Source organism: Leptodactylus fuscus, chromosome 2, assembly GCF_031893055.1.
Source record: "Leptodactylus fuscus isolate aLepFus1 chromosome 2, aLepFus1.hap2, whole genome shotgun sequence".
Classification (NCBI taxonomy): domain Eukaryota; kingdom Metazoa; phylum Chordata; class Amphibia; order Anura; family Leptodactylidae; genus Leptodactylus; species Leptodactylus fuscus.
This window is the reverse complement of record NC_134266.1, coordinates 89260601-89281314: the sequence shown is the minus strand read 5'-3', so window position 1 is coordinate 89281314 and position 20714 is coordinate 89260601. Positions and strand designations below refer to the sequence as shown.

General features: G+C 39.6%; 1 protein-coding gene across 1 annotated transcript in view; it reads left to right on the top strand.

Annotated features, from left to right (window-relative positions):
- The window catches only part of PIK3C2B (phosphatidylinositol-4-phosphate 3-kinase catalytic subunit type 2 beta), a 109399-nt gene that overhangs the window by 35261 nt on the left and 53424 nt on the right, over positions 1-20714 (top strand). The window contains exons 5-14 of the mRNA XM_075264102.1: positions 1293-1413; positions 4722-4833; positions 5387-5466; positions 6181-6244; positions 6847-6993; positions 7614-7647; positions 8937-9132; positions 12191-12313; positions 17132-17299; positions 18950-19058. Coding sequence (XP_075120203.1) covers positions 1293-1413; positions 4722-4833; positions 5387-5466; positions 6181-6244; positions 6847-6993; positions 7614-7647; positions 8937-9132; positions 12191-12313; positions 17132-17299; positions 18950-19058 — 1154 coding nt within the window. The remainder of the gene's footprint in view (positions 1-1292; positions 1414-4721; positions 4834-5386; positions 5467-6180; positions 6245-6846; positions 6994-7613; positions 7648-8936; positions 9133-12190; positions 12314-17131; positions 17300-18949; positions 19059-20714) is intronic.

Here is a 20714-nt window from a genome sequence, read left to right as displayed (position 1 = left end):
TCCTAATAAATGTGCAGAGCCAAGTTTACGTTTATGCAATTGGTTGTCATCTTATAACAGAAGACAACAAAAACCAATGAAAAGTCATTGGAAAAACATTTTTCTATGACTTTTTATTGTTTTTTGTTGTCTTCTGTGATAAGATGTCAGGCTGTAGCAGGTCAGCCAATTGCAAAAGTTTGGGTTAACTCTGCTACATCTGTATATGTGATTTTGTGAAATACATAGGTGGACAAGTTGGCAGCTTATTGTGAATGCATTCTGTTTTGCTATGTGTATGATTTTTGTTGGGTTCATTCTGTTCTTCTCCATACTGGCATAATAATAAATCTAGGCTCACCTGTATTAGGTACGTTGTATCAGGTATCCGGTGAGTTGCTTTTTTTGAGCCGGACACGACTGATGTCAGACTTGTATATTTTGTGCAGCTGTTTGATGTCCTTAAGCCAGATAGAGATGTCTCTGTCCAGGCAGATGTTCAGTGGAAAGAATGATGGCATTGGATAAAAAATTACCCGATAGAAGGATTTGTTATGTCATTAGATTACTTCTTGAAGTTTTGTATGAGTTTAAGGGCAATATATTGAACATATCATGATAATAACAGTGCCCATAACAATGGCTCACTACAGCTTATATACTTTTTAGGAGACCCATCATGATCATTTCAGACTGGAAGAGCTGAAAAGCTGCTAAATATTTGGCATCAAACACATAATGTGGATTCTGAACATCTAACATCATTTTACTTACGTATCGCTCAATGTAACAAAAGTATTGACACAAGATGGCTGGAGTTTGATGCCTTTTTGGCTAATGGTTGTCTCTTCTCACCTTGCTTTAAAACATCTATTCAAGGAGAGGAAAAGAGAAGTCAGTGCCAAGGGATGTTGAAATCCAATATGCCTAAGTCTCTGTTCACACTAAGTTACTGGGAAAATCCTCATGGGTTTCCGTTCACCTTACACTGACCCTGTCGGGTCAGTTTATGAGGGTGTAATGTAAAAAGCTGTGCAACAGTGTGATAGTTTTCACTATTTCAATCAATGGTATAAAGTAAAGTAAGTGTTTACTGAGCAGTTGTGTGTTCAACAATAGGAGCCAGTGAATGGGAGATCCCACTGTTTGCATTTACAGTGGAATACTGCAGACTTTTACAGGAGATTATACCAAGAGTTGAAAAGACAGTGAATGGTCCTAAGTCTCTTTTTTTTTTTTTTTGACATCTACGATTATTTACAATAACTAGCTTTATTTTATTGTAAAATAACAATGTGACTTCCTTTTCACAGGTTCTTCTACTGTAGATCTCCTCATTTACCAAACTCTCTGCTGCACCAACGATGAACTGGAGAATCTCAATGTGTCTGACTATGTGCTAAAGCTGTGTGGTTTGGAGGAGTTCCTGCAGAAGTAAGTGTACTGAGATGTTCATGCTCCTTCTAGAAGCGTTTCCATCACAAGGATCCTATCTATACTGCTAGTTTATGTGGATTTAAGACTTTTCCCTAAATAGGTTGCTTTATCAAAAGTGCTTTGTTTGGCCATTATCTTAATTTATTCACTTCATTGTTTAAACTCAGTTTCTATGGCCATGGGGCTTATCTGCTCAGTTCCCAAGTGATGTAGCTGCCTGCTCTCAGGGGGGAGGGCCCCTGAGTGCTCTGAGCTGTTTATGTCTGACAATTAACGGAGCTCCTCAGATAGGGAAGGGGGGAGGTGAGAGCTCTGGGTCTATCTTCAGCCCCTCCACTTATCAGCTGGTTTAATTGAATTTGGCTGATAAGGGCTGAGATAGGGAGTTCGTTACCTCTGTATGTATTACAAACTGACTCAAATCCAGCTCTGCTACATCATTCTCTACATCAACTTCATACTGTAGTAATGCATTTACAACCAATCCCTCATTACTGACTGCAACCATAGTAGATAGCAGAGCAAGTGAAACCCCGCCCACCAATGTGCCGAGAAAACCAGGAAGTGAACAGAGCACGCAGCCTGCAGGTTTGTGAACAAGGGTTATGGGAGTACCCCTTTAAATTCACAAAGACGACTATACCCTTTGTACATGTGACAAGATAAAGCTGTGAAATAACTCATTTGGTGAAAATGTTATATCTGCTGTTGTCCATATTTGCAGCTTTAAGCGTGTGAAAATGACACCAGTCATATATAGTCAAGGTTGGTCTTCTCAGGATGCTGGAGGCGTTGCGATTAAAAGCCTGTGTGAACTGTATCTGCAACCCTGCCCAGTTCCAGCATTAGATAAACTTTAATTCGTAGAGATTGTGCTGTGATAGAAGTTTATTCTCTCACATATTCTGCTTCCTTTCTGGCACCATTGACTTTTCCACTCTCTTAGACGTATGAAAGAATATCTTATTGATTATGGGAAACTTTTGTACACATTACAGAAGTTTAAAAAAAATAAAAATTCCCATGTGCAGAAATGCATAAAAAGATACTGGCTACTTCACAACGCTTCCTTATACACAAATTTTATCCAAAAGGTGGCGTAAACATAAGAATACAGGGCCAAGAGAGAGTTAAGTGTAGCTTCCTGGCCCTGTCACTTAATGGAAGGAGGCATATTAGAGCTTTTTGGGGCATATTAGAGCTTTATGGGGCGTATTAGAGCTTTATGGGTCGTACACTGTCTACCAATAAGTATTTGGACACCTGTGGTCCGAGCGGCAACAGCCTCAACCCTCTGGGGCTTGCTTTCCACCAGTCCTTATATTATGGCTAGTGGTATTTTATTCCATTCAGCTTGGAGAAGACGGGTAAGTTCTTTCACCGCTTCTGCATGGCTGCTGCACCCCTTAATTCGGCGATCCAACTTGTCCCAGAGGTGCTCGAAAGGGTTTAAGTCTGGGCAGGCCAGTCCAGTCGGTTAACCTGATTGTCACTGTACCAAGACATGGTAGACCTCGCTACATGATAGCTGGTGTTGTCATCCTAGTAGTAACATTGGTCCGACCCATAGAACCGCCATAATGTAGGATACCTCTGTAATGGGGGCATAAATATTCATGGGGGAAAAGGTTTGAATGAACTCTGTTGCTGGTTTAATATGCTTCACTTTGGGGACAGACTTAGTAGTTGGAAATGTGGGGCCTTAGCCTTAAATAAGTAGAAGTGGTGTAATGTTACCCATGAACTAGCATAGATTATATCATTTTGTGATCAAAATTAGGCAAAGCGTTTTGAATAGTGGAACGTTTGTGCAAACATCAGAAAATTTTTCCAGCTGCTGTTCCCAGGGCTTCCTTTATCGCAATATCATTCTTGAGGACACGCGATTGTTAATCTCTTAAACAGCCAGTTCCTTCTTTTAACCTTCTTTCCTCCATAGGGTGTTATTGCTGGATTAGCATTAAACTCCAGCTGTAACAGTGTCGCTGTCTTTTTAGAAACTTTGACCTAACTCTGAAAATTGGCCGACAATAGAAACCAAGTATAAAGTCTGTTATTATAAGAGATACAGCCAGTATCGGCCTCAGTCATTGTGTTCATTTCCTTTTACAAGAGGATAGGATTCCCCCTTTCTACTTTTTTCTAGTTTTGAAGACATCTGTAATAAGATGCTAACGATAAATGCAATGGATTCCACAATATACATATGGGTACTACCAGGATGTGTCGGAATAAAATGTTGTGGTGTCCAGAAGTAGTCTTAAAGGGAACCCATATTGTTGAACGTGCAGCTCATTGATAATAGTGGGAAAAGATTCAGTAACACTTGTTTTATTCATTAAATTTCTGCTATCTCTGCTCTTGCACGTCCAGTGAGCGGTCAGCCTTCCCTGTATAAGTGAGCAAATAGAGAACTGGAAATCGCTAAGTAAGACCACCCACTGGTCTCCTAAATCCAGAAACAGCAAAGATTTCAATGAATAAAATACAAATTATACCAAATCTTTTCCCACAAAACTGTCAATCTGCTCAACATCTCTTGCTCTATAACTTGTTGCCAAGCTGTGCAGAGAGGGAAAGTAGATAATCTGTGACATCACCTGTTGTCCATAGTAGATGGGTGTTCTCTTCTATTGTAATCCTGTCTGTGATGTAATTGAGGTGACTGCTGTAAAGAAAACCCCTACAGAATTAGAAAGTGTTAGTCTTTTATTGAGCCAGACTGAATACTGCAGGATTTAATACATTTTTATATTGAAACTGACAAAAAGGAATCATGAATTCTCACAGATGTTTAAGATTAAAAATTGGTTTAAAACAAAAAAAGGTGTTTTTCTGGTGACATATTCCCCGCAAGAAAACAATAAAAGAAGTTGGCTAACGCTAGGTTCACATCTGCATTCGGCACTCCGTTCTGTGGTTTCCGTCCTCTGCATGCAAGAAGACGGAAACCACAGACCGGGTCCGGCCGTGAGCGGCAGTGAGCGTCTTGAGCTCTCCGCCGTGAAACCGTTTTTTAAAATCCGGACACAGAGTACTGCATGTCCGACTCTGTGTCCGGATTAAAAAAAAACGGTTTCGCGGTGGAGAGCATAAAACGCTCACCGCCGCTCACGACTGGACAGCTTTCTCACCCATTTAAATGAATGGGTGAGAAAGAGTCCTGCAGGTTTCCGTCTCCTGCCTCTGTTTTGTGCAGGAAACGGAAACCTGCAGAACGGAGACCGGGCGCAGATGTGAACCTGTATGCTCAAGATATTAATTCTCTGTTGGAAAAATATGTGATAATTCTTACCTTTCTTCAGTAATCAGCCCCTTGGAAGTCATGAATACATCCAGCAATGCAGAAAGTTTGATACGGATGTCCGGCTTCAACTGATGAAGAAAGAGATGGTGCGAGGAGATCTTGCAAGAACGGTAAGACAGACGCTTCCTAACAACATTTGCGATAAGTTATTTTAACATTTATTTACAAGACCAAAAAGGTAATTACATTACATAAGTTGTATATTACCCCAAACAATATATTTTTAAGTTTTAAACTTTTTTTTTTCCCTAGTCAGTGTAGGGGATGAGTGTCTGACCACAAGGACTTTGTTCCTTGTTTGAATGAAGCTACAGTCACATAGGTGCTGCCATCCCATTTCTCTCTGTGCCTGCCAGAGATAGTTGACTGATGTATTTGGCTTCTCTTTGGCAGTCCATTAGAGATCATAAGAATGGAGCGTCAGTATGTCTACATGACTATTGCTCTATTCAAACTATATACATGGGACCATCCCAGTGGTCAAACCCAGTAATTACACACATATCCTATATCCTGTATATTGAAAAAACAAACTGATACCCATTTTTTTAATTTATGGGCCTCTGCTGTAAAGCATAAATTTCATAAGCTTATTCTATGCAGGAATCCTGATTTTAGCAAGCAAGACTTATCTATGGTTAATTTGTGATTCATTATCCTTAGGCAAGTGATGTCCAAAGCCCTTCTACTCTTAATCTTCACATCCATCTTCAGGAGAGACCGGCCAAACAGACCATCACCAGGTAGGAGATAAGGATTCTCACCATGAAAATGCTGTGTAATCTTCAGGCAGGTTGTTATATAGTTTTGTGGGAAAAGACACAGAAACCTTAATATTTACAGAAAAGCAATCCACAAAATGGTGACGTTTTGGTCCCCCTGAACCTTCAGACTTGGTGCATATAAACCCTTCCAAGACTAACACGTGTCACACCAATGTTATATTCGATGGTTCTTAAGCAATTCTTATTACACCTTGAGTTTGACTCTCTTTCCAGCTGAAACTGTGTTTTTTTTTTGCTACATACAACAGGTATTCCTTCAAATATGGATTTTGCTTATATCTGGAACCATTAAACTATGTTGTGGATAACCATTGTTTGAGACTTTCTACCAGCCCGTACGATTACGCATCACATTTTGACAGCCATTCTAGTGATATTGCTAAAGTTTTTTTTATATAATCTCCATTATCTCTTCATGTTTTGACATGAATTTTTTGACGTTTTGTGTTTTGTCTAGATATCCATAGAGTCGGATGAAAGTCCAGAGGGCTGAAACGTGACTCTATGTAGTGTATTGCTTTTCTGTAAATAAATGTTCAACCGTGCCGAGTTACTTCTGGTCCATTGTGTTTAGGGTTACAGTTTGCCTATACTTATCCCTTCCTTTTCTGTGAAAAGTTCCATAACAGGATATGTCTATGAGATTGTGGCTAATATGTCTCTTCTTCTCAGGCAGGCCCTGTCTCTGCTCTTTGACAAATTCCAGAATGAGGTGGATGAATTTGTTGCATCAGATGTAAGTGTATTTTACAACAAACACATGTCCATCATTGTATAAAGAGGGGGGAGTCTGTCAGCAGTAAATTCATTACAATTGTGAATCTACATTTTCCAAATACATCTCTGTCATTCAGCTTTGTAATCCCATTTTCAATGGTTTTTATTCATATACAAATGAGGTGAAAAGTGCTTTGCTTGAGTTTCTAGAGCTCTGAGACCAAATCCCAGACAAGCAAATATGCCCCCCTAAGCTTCCACTTATTTGTATATTTGGAAAATTGCAGTTTAAAAGAAAATTGGGCTCCAAAGCTGAATTTAACGGAGGCATATTTGGAAACTGTAGAATCTCCCATACAAGGTATTGTGATTTAGGTTTATAACCAGTTTACTGCTGACAGACTCCCTTTTGATAATGCATTGAGTTTTGCTAATGCAGATGTTTAGTAAAATTCTCAGAATTAATCTTTTGGGCAATAGGAAATGTCAAAACAAAAAAAGTCATATAAAAATGCTGTAATGTCTGGCGTCTTCTGCCACTAACACAGTTTGAATGCCAGTTTTTCAGTTCTGTCCGCTCATAGTTTCCATGTTTCACTCTCTAACTTTTCTCCTATACAGGCCGATTACCATTTACGAGCTGAAAGAGTGGTACAGTCAATGAAAGCTATTTGCAATGCTTTAGCAGCTGTGGAGACTCTGGAAATTAGCAATGCCCTCAACCAGCTTCCTCCGTGCCCATCCAGAGTCCAGATCAAGTCCAATAAGGTACAGAATACTAGATGTGAAACAAAATTTATTGTAAAGGTCAGTTATTTGGGCAAAGGATCTGCCATTTATATTGGTTCACATTTTACGTTTGTTCTACCTGTGATGAAGGTTATTAGTGAGCACTCTGCATCTGCACATTTATTCTTCATGCATAGTTTGTATTTCATAAGGCTACAGTTAAACCTATATAGGTTTTGAATAAGACTTGTGTTTTTCTGTAATGGAGTTATTTATATGGCTGCAGTCACACTGTGATATTTATCATCTCCTGCCAAGTCCAGGTAATAGACAATTTTCTGTAAAGTACCTAAGCTAGGAACGTGTTGATTTCTTATTAAGCTGGGTTCATATCCGTGTCAGAGTCGCCACTGGAGACTCCTTTGCAGAAACTGCTGAAAATTGGTGGAAAAATAAAGTCCTCTGTGTGGGACTTTCACTTTCAAAATGTCGGACACCTGATAGAGCTCCTTATAGTCAATGGGATCTGCCAGGCTTTGTATGTAACCGCTGTTTTAGTGGTGAGCCTAGCATTATACTGTCAGGTTTGATGTTGTTTATATAGATTTTGCACTTGATGTTTATTGTGAAATATTTTTTAATTGTTTATGTTTTTGCAGGACCCCTCCTTTCTGACCAAAAGAGAGAACAGAGGTAATTTTGTGTTTGGGGAAGTTCACACTACTACACCCTACTCTTAAAAGGGTATTCCCTGGTCTCATTGGTGCACCTACTGCATCCTGTGAGGTCTCTATCGTTTACCCTTCCCATCTTTTCCTGTTGTCACCCCTAAATCCTTTTGTGGACTGTCAAATTCTTTTCTTTCTTTTTTTTCTGATTCTGATATTTGTTCCTCTATTTGGATAGCACCTGTTTTGGTTTATCACGTTATGTTTTGGCACTACTCTTTATGTAATTGAATATTTTCTTCATAAAATTCAATAGAAATTACAAGGGTATTCCCACTTACATGAAGTGAATGGAGTGGTGTCTGAATATGGACACCACCACTCCAGTCACATGGGGAAGTTGGATGCCTCTGTTCTTGTGCTTGTCCACCCAGTATTCGGTCTACCAGGCACTTAGTCCCTCTCCCGTTGATGCGCCATCAGATGACCTGTGATGTGATTTATACTTGTTAAGCTATACTAACAGTTGCATCCTTTGATTCCATTGAGTGTAGAGAGATGCAGGTAGTTAAGTGGGAGATGTAGTGAACATGCCATATGAAACTCGAAAAGTTAGGTCCTGTTAATCAGTCTTGGAACCATGAACAAGATTCTTTGGTTATCATATAGTTGCTTTGGCTGTGTTGCTACCCAGAGTGATGCCTACATCTACATCACAGCCCAATATGCATTTGTGAGGAAGAACACAATTATTGGTACACTTTCACAGGGGTCCATATAAAAATGAATGTAATCTATATGACATTGAAAAATCCCAACATCCCAACACTGCTTGTGCTATAATTTATGGTTCTTCCTCTTGATCACAGAAAGTACACCACTTGTATTTTGAGCAGACCAGGCCAGAACTTACAGATTCTAAATGTAAGGCTAAGGCCCCACTTTGTGGAAAAGCAGCTTTATTTTCTGTAAATTTTGCGACTTTTTTTTTTTTTTTTTTTTTTGAGCTAAATAAAAGAGTGGCTACAATAGGAATGTGACATATTATTCTTCTTCCTTTTGCTCATCCTAGTCCTGTCTTTGCCTCAGAAAACCATAGCAAAATCTGCAGCAAAAAAACGCTTTTCCACAATGTGGGCCTTGGCCTAAAGGTTTTTTTGTATTTATGTTTTGGCAAAGAGCTCCAATCCAAAATTTTTGGGCTCAAATTGGGTGAACAGAAAATAAACTGAACTATTTTGTCTGATAATCTTTAATTGTGTGTGTAAGTTATGTAATTTTTTTTAATTTTTTTTATTTTATTTATAATAATAGAGAAAGTTGTGGAGAGTCTTACAGCAGCCATCTTGGATCTGGTTCATCTGTATTGCAGCACATTCAATGCTGATTTCCAGACAGTGCTTCATGCTGAACGCAAACTAAGTATGACCCAAGACTCATCACTCCTTACAAGCCCACTGGCTTTTACAGTGTATGCAGCACATCGCATCCCTATTTCATGGGCAACCAGGTAAGATACAGGCACGGCTGAGTAAAGCTATGGTCTCTGTAGGCAGGTCATGGCATTTTCAGCAAGTCCGAAGCTTTTCAATAAGTGTCAATCAACAAGACACACTTGGAGTTTCTTGTCTAGGTTTATGTTTCTAGACCTTCAAAGGTGGATCTCGTTGATGTAGGTGACAAGTATCTTTAGATGTGGTGAGATACTACTGTTCTAAGGACCAGACTTTCTTTTGCTAGATATAAAAATTGATAGTTGGACGGCCGGTGATACTTACGGTAGTTTCCATCAATACCTAGCAGTTGTAAGCTATTCCTCTGTACTACTAGTAACAGTAGTTTCTACCGTCTTAATTTTATTTTCATTTGGGGTTGATAAAAACTATAAAATAAACGTAGTTGTGAAAATGGTTAAGAGTCTTAAGTGTTTTAAATAATAGGGATATTATTAGATTAATGTAATTGCTTTTATTTCCTTTATTGAGCTGTATTTTCTGTTTCCAATCTATAATAACCTACTGGCTGAAATCAGTTTCGGAATGTATACATAGAGCATGTGTTCCCATGAAAAGGAGGGCTGAAATGCGAATGAGCTGCCTGCATTGTAAATGCAAGCCTTGTAATGCATCATTTGACTTTGAGACACTGACCGCAGGGGGTTGATGAAGACCCTCGATGTTGCCAGTCCCTCCCCTCTTGCTCGGCCTTTCTGTCTCCTGATCATGAGTGCCATGGGATGAATAGGGAGCAGTTCATTCAGCCGCTCCCCTCTGCTCGCAGCTGTGCTGGAATTCTCTGCTCTTGTCCCATAGCTTCCTCATTCTCCCTGCCGCTCCCCCCTCTCTGTTTTCCACCCCCCCTGCTCAATGCAGTGACAGATGGTCAGTTTCAGGCTTTGCTCTGCTTGTCCTAGGCTGTAACATCAGGGAGTTTGAGAAGTGGGTGGGGGGGGATCCCCTTTGTTTAAAGGTGCCTTTCATTTCTCCTGTTGTGCTATGGGAAGAGGAGGAGATTAGAGGAGGTGTAGAAATAGGGGAGAGCATGACCTTTGGTATTTTTCTCTACACCCTCACCACTCCCTTAATAAATCTGTTACAACTTGCCTTGTGAATGTCTTTGGAAAGGGTGGGGATGGAGGCTTGCAGCTGGGCACTGGCTCCACTTGTTCATGTACCATATCTCACGTCCCCCCCCTTCTCTAATCTGTTTATATTTATTCTCATGATCTCCTCCCCCATTCCTCAAATATACCAGGTTATTGGCATCTTTCTCATTTTTCTTCCAATCTTTATTTGCATGCAAGCCTTTCCTGTTTGTCAAGTTTAACTTCTTTTTCTCCTTTCTTCTCCAGTCTGTCTGCCCACGCTTTCCAAAACAGATCTATAAATGCCTTAGATATACACAGCGTCTTAGAGGGTCCTGCATGCTGGAATGTCTAGTGCAAAGGAGAGGGAAATGCAAACTTAAACCCAAAATAAATACAAGGTACTTCATGTTTTGCTAGGTTCACACCTGCGTTCAGGTTTCCATTCTTTGTTTGCAGGACTTTTCTTTCCGCATTTTTTAAGTGGATTCGGGGACAGTAACCCGAACGTAGAGCAGACGCAGGTGTGAACCAAGCATAACATTGAAGGTTCCAGGATTGAATAAAAACCTAAATGTTGCAGGAATATCTACATAATCAACACAACAATTTCCATTGCGGATGCCAGCCATGAAGATTTATACAAATCATTAGAGATCATATGATCAGGATATCTAAAGACGGTGCAGAAGCAACAGTCACAATTGGTTCCTGCTGCCTGAGGGGTGCCATAAGAAGACCTCTGTTTTATAAATGTCACATATTAGGTGGATAGGCCGTGACACAGAGCTTCATGTTTTGCCTCTGGCTTGGTATTATAGACCATTAACTTTCCTTCAATGGCTTGCAGAATAAAGATTATTAGTATCTATATGAAACACTATTTCAGTAGTCGGTGATCGATTACCATGTTCACGGTCTTAAAGGCACGTGAGAAAAAAATAAATTCCCTGGAATTTTTTTTCTGCAAATTTATATTAGTGTATCATGATTTTGGATCTACACCACAAATCCACAGTAAATTTCATGTCAATATGTGCATAGAAAGCCACATTCACACGCAAAGGAAATGGGGGCAATGCTTCAGATTGTAAAATCCTTAGTATGGTCTTTTCTGTGGATTTTTACCCACTTTATTGTTAAAAGGTGAAATCTGTGGCAAATGTGTGTGTTAAATATTCTCGCCTGCGGTGGTCTCTTTTGAGTATCGTGAACAATGTAACATAGGGTTATTATAAGATATTTTCTGTGTTTTGTGCAAGAAAGTGCTTGTACTGCAACCAGTGGATGTCTGGTAGTGCTGCTTTCAGTACCTATGACAAACAGTTGAATTTGTTGGAGAAGCATGTGACCATTCAGACAATTCCCCTGCAGCGCCTACTATAGGAGAAATGTATTATACAATAGCCATTCAGATAAAGCGCTGTCCTGTAATACAAGCACAATTTGAGTTTTTCATTTGCATATTAAAGGCCACAACTGTTATAATGAAAAATAGTGAAAATATGGTACATTTGTGTTAAAGGATTGTCTGAGACAGGGCCAGTAATATCAGATGAGTGGAGATCTGACTCCCGGGCACCCTTGAAGAGGTTGTGGAACTCTGGCATGTAGTGTGGCCTCTTTATTGAATACGAGGCACAATGTCATACTGCTCACTTAAATGGGACTGAACTGAGAAAAGACCTGTAACCTCTAAATAAAAATAACAAAATGTGAAGGCCCTTTCAATCATCTTCTAAGTACTGATGTTCAGTTGGTCCCCCACTGATCAGATATTGATGACCTATTTTAGGGATAGGCGATTAATTTTATACTCCAGAAAACCCATTTACAATGTTATTACTTACAATGTTGTTAATTTTCTCTGTCTTTTTCTGAGAACAGTTGGAATCTTTTGCAGTGTTCTATATTTATTAAATATTCAATGAAGTATGGCAATAAGAGCACAGAACCTTAATATCTGTATGTTGTCTCCTTACAGCTATGAGGATTTCTACGTGTCCTGTTCTCTGAGTCATGGAGGGAAGGAGCTGTGTAGTCCCCTACAGACGCGCAAGATTCATGTGTACAAGTACCTGTTTCACCTTCTCGTTTGGGACCAGATGTAAGCACTGATATTTACTTAACTTACGGTATCATTTTTGCCAGTAACAACCAAGAATGACTTGAAATAAACTTCTGTACATCTATAGGACATATATTTATTGTGCTTTTCTCATGGGGTGCATATTCTGTATACGGTAAAATTCTGATGATCCAGCATTCTAAAGTTAAGGGCCAGAATTTGCTGGAAATTCTGAATCTACCGTATATACTTCTAAACAAATTGGCAATGGCAACGAGCGAATCATAGTTTTATCCATCTTACTGGTATTAGGTAGATGTCTGTCTATCTATCTATCTATCTATCTATCTATCTATCTATCTATCTATCTATCTCTCTAATATGTCAATGTTGGCACCAGTGTGGAAGTGCTCCATATATTTTTGTCTGTATACATATTTGCTGTACCCCACACTAACATAGATACTAAGTTTGATATGTCTTAGGGCTCGTTCACACAGGCACAGAGTGGGCTGATTATGGCACGGAATCCACGTCATAATCCGCCTCCATACAATGGTGGTCTATGGAGACCACTAACGTTCGTTTTTCTGCTAGCGTTTTTTTGCCGCTGGCGGAAAAAAGAAGCAACATGACCTTTCTTGAGGCGGATTCCACCTGAGGAAATCAATACAAGTGAATGGGAGGCGGAAACCGCATCACGGTTTTTAGCAAAAAACCGCGACGCAGTTTTTTAAGGTCCATTCATTGTCCAGGAGGAAAAACCACCTGATGTTTTCTGAGGCGGTTTTTACCAAAAACCGCTCCAAAAATCGCCTCAGGGTCCAAAAACCGCTTCCTAATTCCTGAAGCGTTTTTTTTCTGGACTAAATTACGCCAGACGGTATTCACGTGTGAACTAACCCTTATTGGGCTTGTCATGCTTCTGGTTGTAGTAGGGCAAATGCATGTTATCATTTAGAAGTGTGTGGGCTGCACCTTTGTTTTCTGCACCCCACAGGGTCTTAAATCTCAGCTGTGCTCCCAAAATAGCCTTCAGGAATTGACTCTGTCCATGCCCTGTTCCCTCCCTGCCCTGCGCGGAGCAACATCAAGCATATGGAAAATAGATAAAATTAGAAAGTGCCTGATGGCCTTCTAGCCGCTCTGAGACAGGACAAGGGGACAGGATAAGACGGAAAAACAGGGATTAAAACCAAGAGTTGGACTTGTTATTGTGGACCGGAACGGTGGAGGTAGGAGTCTCACGGGATATTAAAGCTGTTGAGGTCTGGATTAGTTATCTCCTGTGAAGGATATAAATATACACTGCTGTGAAGAGAGAATCAAGCACAGCTTGTATCACTAGTTCTGATGAAAGCTGTTAGCTTCCACATAGTCCAGGACGACTTTAAATCTGAAACTTTACGAGGTGGACCTCATGTAACCTTGGGATTGATATAAAGGGATCGGAAGATATGGGAGTTCCCCGTGGTTCCCACAGCTTTTGGATCTGATTGCTAACAAGATTAACCCTACTGGGCCTGGCACTGGGAAGTCCGCCAGTCAGCAGGAAGGTAATGGCATAGTGTGCAGTAATTGAGCGTCTGGCTTAAATTGGAAAATCATGGGTGAACATGTGTTAGTGTGGAGAACTGGAGCTCTTTGGGGAAGTACATCAGTAATAGAGGACGGCATGAATACCAGTAATTTATGATTTCCTGTAGAATGCATTATTCATCTGGTATTTAATTATTGTTTAGTAAATACCAACTTTATTTTCTCTGTTTACTTTGTTTATAACCTTCATACATTGCAGTCTATGAAAGATTTGTGAAAATGGGCACCCCTAAGGTGTAAAACGGCTGTGAAAAATGTTTTTCATGGCCGTTTTTACTTTTGTTTGTGTGAATGTAGGCTTAGTCTCTGTTCCTGGCCACTTCTCTTCTCTTCTCTGTGATTGACGGCTAATAGATCTGGAAAGTGCATTTAGCTGCTGCCGGTGCATTCACAAGGGGGCAGTTTCATGGTTAAAATCACCCCCTTGCTGGCTCTGCCTGACACAGTATTCCTGAATGTTGATTTAGGAGAGAGGTTGTCTATTAACCAATGAGCATTTTACATTACTACTGATGTTGGCAGTCATTCAGGGCTGGACATAGGGGTGTACGACTGCATGGGGTACATCACTTCTGTAATACTTCAGTGCCTCCACACATGCTTCAGTCCTCTACATAAAAGGCACTTATATTACTCAGGAGAATCACATACTTCCTTTCAGCAGGTCTTACCTGCAATTCTCTCAGCTTTTTTTTTGTACCTTGTGAGAAGAAACAGATGACCTCCTTCTGGTCATCCTTTGGGAAAGCTGGGTGCACAATCTGGTTGGAGCCAACAGTAATACCTACTTGGCTTTACTAGGCGCTGCTCCACTGATTCTGGCACAGTTGGAATTTATTCTCTAGCCCCCGACGTTCCTGAGCAATCAGTGCTATTAGTTTTGTGCCTGATATGCTATTAAGTCTCTATACTTTCAGGAGCGCGGTGTCAGGGAGGAGCAGACAAGGGGTTTGATAGTGAGCTCTGACACACTCAATCTCTGATTGTAGCCATGAATCATGTGCCCTGCATTTTCCTGCCTGACTTCGCCCTCCTGACAGTACAGAGTCTATTGCCTAACATGCTAAAAGCATTGACTGCTTGGGAATGGTGGGAGCTATAGGAAAAATTGCAACTGCACTGGAATTGGTGGAGCAGCAGCTATTAACAGATGCTAAGAACTGGATTTGGTGAAGGTGGTGTAAGGTCCTCTTTATCTAGTCACAGGGGACGTTACTAGTCACACAATTATTATGCTAAATTGCACCCTGTGAGGTGTGATTGCAAGGGGTCAGTCAGAGGTAGAAAAAAAATCTTATAAATTCCCAATAAAGCTAAGGCCACACATAGCATATCAGCTATAGGTATCATCCTGCAGTGGACCCAACCACTGCAAAAACAACCAAAACCAGTTGAATTTCGCCATTGGTTGTATCTCTGTAGCTGTGCTGGTGTTTAGCCTTTGCATTGCAAATGTTGAAAATCATGCTGAAATTGTAGCAAGAGACTAAGGGTTTGAACAAATCCCATCCCATCCCATCCCATCCTGTATATTGCAGCCGATGACCTTCGCCTAATATAGATTTTCTCAGTGTGATATTTTGAGTTCCATTCTTGTAAAGGCCCACACACATCTGGAGATGTTCCTGGTATTTTTTGCGCTGCCTCCTGCCAGTACAGATGAATATAGTCTTCTGATTCATCCAGAGGGGGAAGATGTAGATGTGTCATGACAATAAATTGTATTTCATCTAACATGTCGGAAAATAAATCAATGCAAAGTGATATATGGTAATGTGTTATATAACATTGAAATAATTTTGGATATAAAATAACCACTTTGTCTTTTCTCTGCATCTATTAGCCATCATTTAGCGTTCAGTATTTGTTTTACATCCGTCGGCACATGTGATAATACCCAGCTATGGCTTCTCTCTACTTTTGTATTTATAAAACAGTAATGATCTGCTAGAAATGCAATTACTATTCCATTTATAGATTCCATGTGTTCTGTTCTGTTTCCTTTCTGGCTTCAATAAAGTCCACATGTCTGTGTTACTACATCAGAGCTACAAACTGAGTTGTGTACATAGAAGTGAAACATTTGTTTAGATTTATGTGCAGATTCTGCAGTCTCCAAAATTGCCGGTATCTACAGAGTGTGAGGAAAACCATACATTTCTGCACTATAACAAAGTCAGCGAGGCATTTTATTGTGTCTCATGGTTATAGCCTCTGTAGCTGACTTTTAGGCTAAGGCCCCACGTTGTAGAAACACAGCTTTTTTTTTTGTTGCAAATTTTGTTGCGGTTTTTTTTAAACCAAAGCTAATAATAGACTAAATCACTGTAGGAGTAAATAAAATATAACTTTTAATAATCTTTCTTAAAAATGACCTCAATTTATTTAATGTTTTTTAAATATTTTTTTTTTATTTTTTTTTAAAAAAACTGTACTATGACCTCATTGATAAAGGGTAACCAATAATTATTAAGTCAATCCCTGTCTGGTACAGCCATTAACAGTTTCATTCCCTGATAGTGTGCCAGGAGCTAATCTGGTATGCCCCAGTACACCTATATATCCCTGGAACTCTAGATGAAATCAGGTGCGAGGAAATCTAGATACAAATCCCTAGTGGTTCCACATAGGCTGTGAGTAAGGCCAGAGGGAGACCTTACTCACAGCCTATGTGGAACCACTAGGGATTTGTATCTAGATTTCCTCGCACCTGATTTCATCTAGAGTTCCAGGGATATATAGGTGTACTGGGGCATACCAGATTAGCTCCTGGCACACTATCAGGGAATGAAACTGTTAATGGCTGTACCAGACAGGGATTGACTTAATAATTATTGGTTACCCTTTATCAATGAGGTCATAGTACAGTTTTTTTAAAAAAATATTTAAAACACATTAAATAAATTGAGGCCATTTTTAAGAAAGATTATTAAAAGTTATATTTTATTTACTCCTACAGTGATTTAGTCTTTATGTGAGTAACTACCCGTCAGTGATAAAAGCTAATAATAGCTACAAAAGGAATGGGAATTATAATGGAAGCTCTTATACTTCTCCCTTCTGCTCAATCCACTCCTGGCTTTGGCTCAAAAAAATGCAACAAAAAAAGCTGCTTTTCTGCAATGTGGACCCTTAGCCTTACAGTGCTGCCTTTCAAATCTGAATATCACATGGATAAAACTATGGTTCCCCTTTATGTTGTGCTGTGTATAATGTAGCACATACCTATAGTTAATTTTCTTTCATGTTCTTGTGTAGGATCTGTTTTCCAGTCCAGATAAACCACCTGCCACGAGAGACTCTCTTAACAGTTACACTATATGCAGTTCCTCTCCCCCCTCCTGGGAGCTCCTCTGAAGCCAGCAAGCAGCGACGAAACCCTCAGCCACTGGGTTGGGTCACCACACCCCTGTTCAACTTTAGGCAGTAAGTCTTTAATATTATCCATCATTAAACCACCCACATTTATCCAAGTTCTTTGATCTATTAAACCTAGAACATGTCCTTATCTTCACCTGAATGAGAAATATAAAATATTAATAAATAAAAAATGATTGCACCACAGATTAATATATATGAAGGGTGATTACAGAGGCATAATGGGGGAGATTTATCATCAATTTTTGTTGGGATCTGTATTGTCATTATTTGAACCAGAATTAACAACGGGTTGGACAATATTTGATAAATCTGGTGCACCTTTAAGGCTAAGGCCCCATATAGCGCCATATAGGAGGTAAAAGCTGTGCTAACAAGGCGTCACAGTTTTTCCTGCATCGCTTTTCACAGCTTCCATTGTATCAATAGGGAGACCTTCAATGTTTCCATAAGTATAAATGACATGCTACTATTTCCAAATCCGCATTGGTTTTGGGAATCGCAGTGTTTTCGTTGTGTGTATTTTTCTGCAATTTGTATATGGGATTCGCTAGATTCCCATCCACTTTGCAGTGACTGTAAAAAGCCATGGTTAACACCAAATAGGGTCTGGTTTAAAAATAACACAACACTTTTTGTGGAGGATATGTGTGTTTGGACATCCATTTGGCAAATAATGTTCAATGTGGATAAAACTAAATATTAAATAGCACACTAGAATGTAACTTAAATAATGGTATAAAAAAACCTAAAAACATCAAACAATAATCCCACTTAGTCATGTATAGGTGAAAAGTATGGTGCAATGCTAAAGCACGCCTAACGGCTGGCGTAAAATTGTAGGTTTAGCGCAACCACTACATATACAGCATACTACTGTAATTGCTGGTATCATACTGGAGCTAAGTACTGGTCATCCACATATAAAGGGATTACCCCAGTATCCAGAGCCCCGGTAAGAAAGTGCAAAAACGGGAAAGGCGTCAATTCCACGTCAGCACTTGAAAAACAAAGAAAAAGAGAATTAACTTCCTTTGATCCACAAAGTGTCTCACCTGGGGAGTTTCCAGTATGATATATACAACTAGGATATTCTTAGCATGGCATGTGTTCATATGTGGGTTATATATCTTGGATTAAGCCAACCTAACAGAGTGGCTATTTACAGCCAGCCGAAATCTGTGGTTTAAACACCCCTAAGAGACACTTAACCTCACAGCGCTAAGTGGTATAGCAGCCAAAGGGATAGCTATAACTGTTTAAGTCGGCACACTCCACCACAGTTGTTGTTGTACACACGCCTTAGCCTAAAGTCAGATGTGCCTGCATAAAATATACACTAGACACAGAAGAGAGCTTACATTGCACTTCTCCTTCCCTATAAATTAAGTGATAACCCCTTCAACTAACGTGTTTCCACTATTTGGTAGTATTATCTACCCAGCCGGCTGTGATGACTGGCCGCTCAGTTACCGGGGCTCTGTATACTGGGATAATCCCCTTTATGTATGGATTCAGTTTACAACCCACAAACTGTAATAAAGATGGTTATATATGCAATGCTGTGTGTTTGTGATAGAAGCTCCACATCGCTAACGCCGACTGCAACTGTTCTGCTTTATAGGCCCAAAAATACAATATTATCCTATGTTTCTCTTAACACGTTTTTTTTTTTTTTTTCCTTTAAATCCCCTGAAGACTTTTAACCTGTGGTCGTCGTTTACTTGGTCTCTGGCCAACTACAAAACATGGCAGCACTAGTTTCAGTACACCAAATGTGAACCAACCAGACAGCACCATTCTTCAGGTAACATTCATAACAGTATTCTGTCCTGACATATAGAAGTTGTAAGTTTTCATGTATTTAGCGATTGATCCGTGTTCTCTTCATTTTATAAGCTGAAGCTTCAGAGCAGAAAGGTTTTGTTATGACAACTTTGTGAAACATCTAACCTGTTTACTTGTGTCTTAAATAGTTGTGGCCAAACAGATAGATTTTTGTATGTGACATTGTGCCCCCAGCTTTTCCAAAGGACCTCACAGTGTTTGTATCTGACCGCAGTATATTCATCAGTGGAGAACTGAGCTGTTTCAGGGGAGTTTATGGTAACAAGAATAATGACAGAGTAAATGGACTGCTATTGCTTCAGTGTTTAAAAAACCCAAAAAACAAAAAAAAAACCACTTAAATGTGTATCTTCAATTCTAAAACAGCTTTTCATAAATGAATAGTACAAGAAAATCCAAAGTCCATTGAGTTTAACCAAGGAATGGGAAGAGGGCTTGAATGTAAGGGGTAAGGGAAACAAGTATTGTATGAATTTTATTTTATTTTTTTAATAAAAAGCTTCTGGGGTAGTTTATTGCAAAGCTTCACAGTTTCAGGCCAAGACCCCATGGGTTGGAAACGCCGCGATTTCAGGTGAAAGTAATCTTAGCCATCAGCTTGCAGTTCTTAAAGCATACATGGCACCAGGTCTGAACAGCCCAATAACTTACTGTATGGCAGAGTATCTCAGGTGATGTAACACTGTACGACGTACATCAGACAGACACCCCATCCTCTGAGAAACCACGGTGTTTAGTGCCCACTTGGGTAATATTTCCTTATTTTCTTCTAATTCAGGGCTTGCCTTTGGAATGACAGAACAGATTTGGATAAATAAAATGTTCAGGGTGACAGCTCCTATCAGCTGATGTATGTTATTGGGATTTTCTGACCTCGTGACCTCTTTAATTAAAAAAGCACTGTGTTATTTCAGCCTGAGGTGCCACATTGCAGAAACGCAGCTTTTTTGGTGCAGATTTTTGCTGTGTTTTTTTGAGCCAAAGCCAGGAGTGGATTGAGGAGAGGTTAGAAGTATTAATATTTTCTATATATTTCTTATTCTTTTTGTATCCATGCCTGGGTTTGACTCAAAAAAAAAAAAAGTGGGGTATTAGGCTAAAATAGCTTTTTCTAAGGGTACAGACATGCATTCAGGTTTTTTTATGCCAGTTTTTAAAGCCAAAGCCAGAAGTGGGTTAAAAATGGGGAACACTGTGGCTCAGTGGTTAGCACTGCAGCCTTGCAGTTCTGGAGTCCTGGGTTCAAATCCCACCAGGAACGACAATCAAGGAGTTTGTATATTCTCCCCGTGTTTGCATGGATTTCCCCCCATTCAACAAAAACATACTTAAATTAAAAAAAAAAAAAAATGTACATTGTGATCCCTATATGGGGCTCACAATCTACATAAAAATACAAAAAGTGAGTTAAAAAGTACCATCTTCCCCTTATAGGTGCTCACCCTTTTTGAAACCAAAACTAGGTGTGGATCATAAACTGCATAAACAAGTGTGTGTCCTTTTTTTTTTCCTAAATCCTCTGCCTGACCCAACTAGGTAGCTGAAAGTTAGACAGAAATTAACTAGAAATCAGATATTGGTGAGCTGCTGTTAGACAGAAAGAAAGGACTTAACT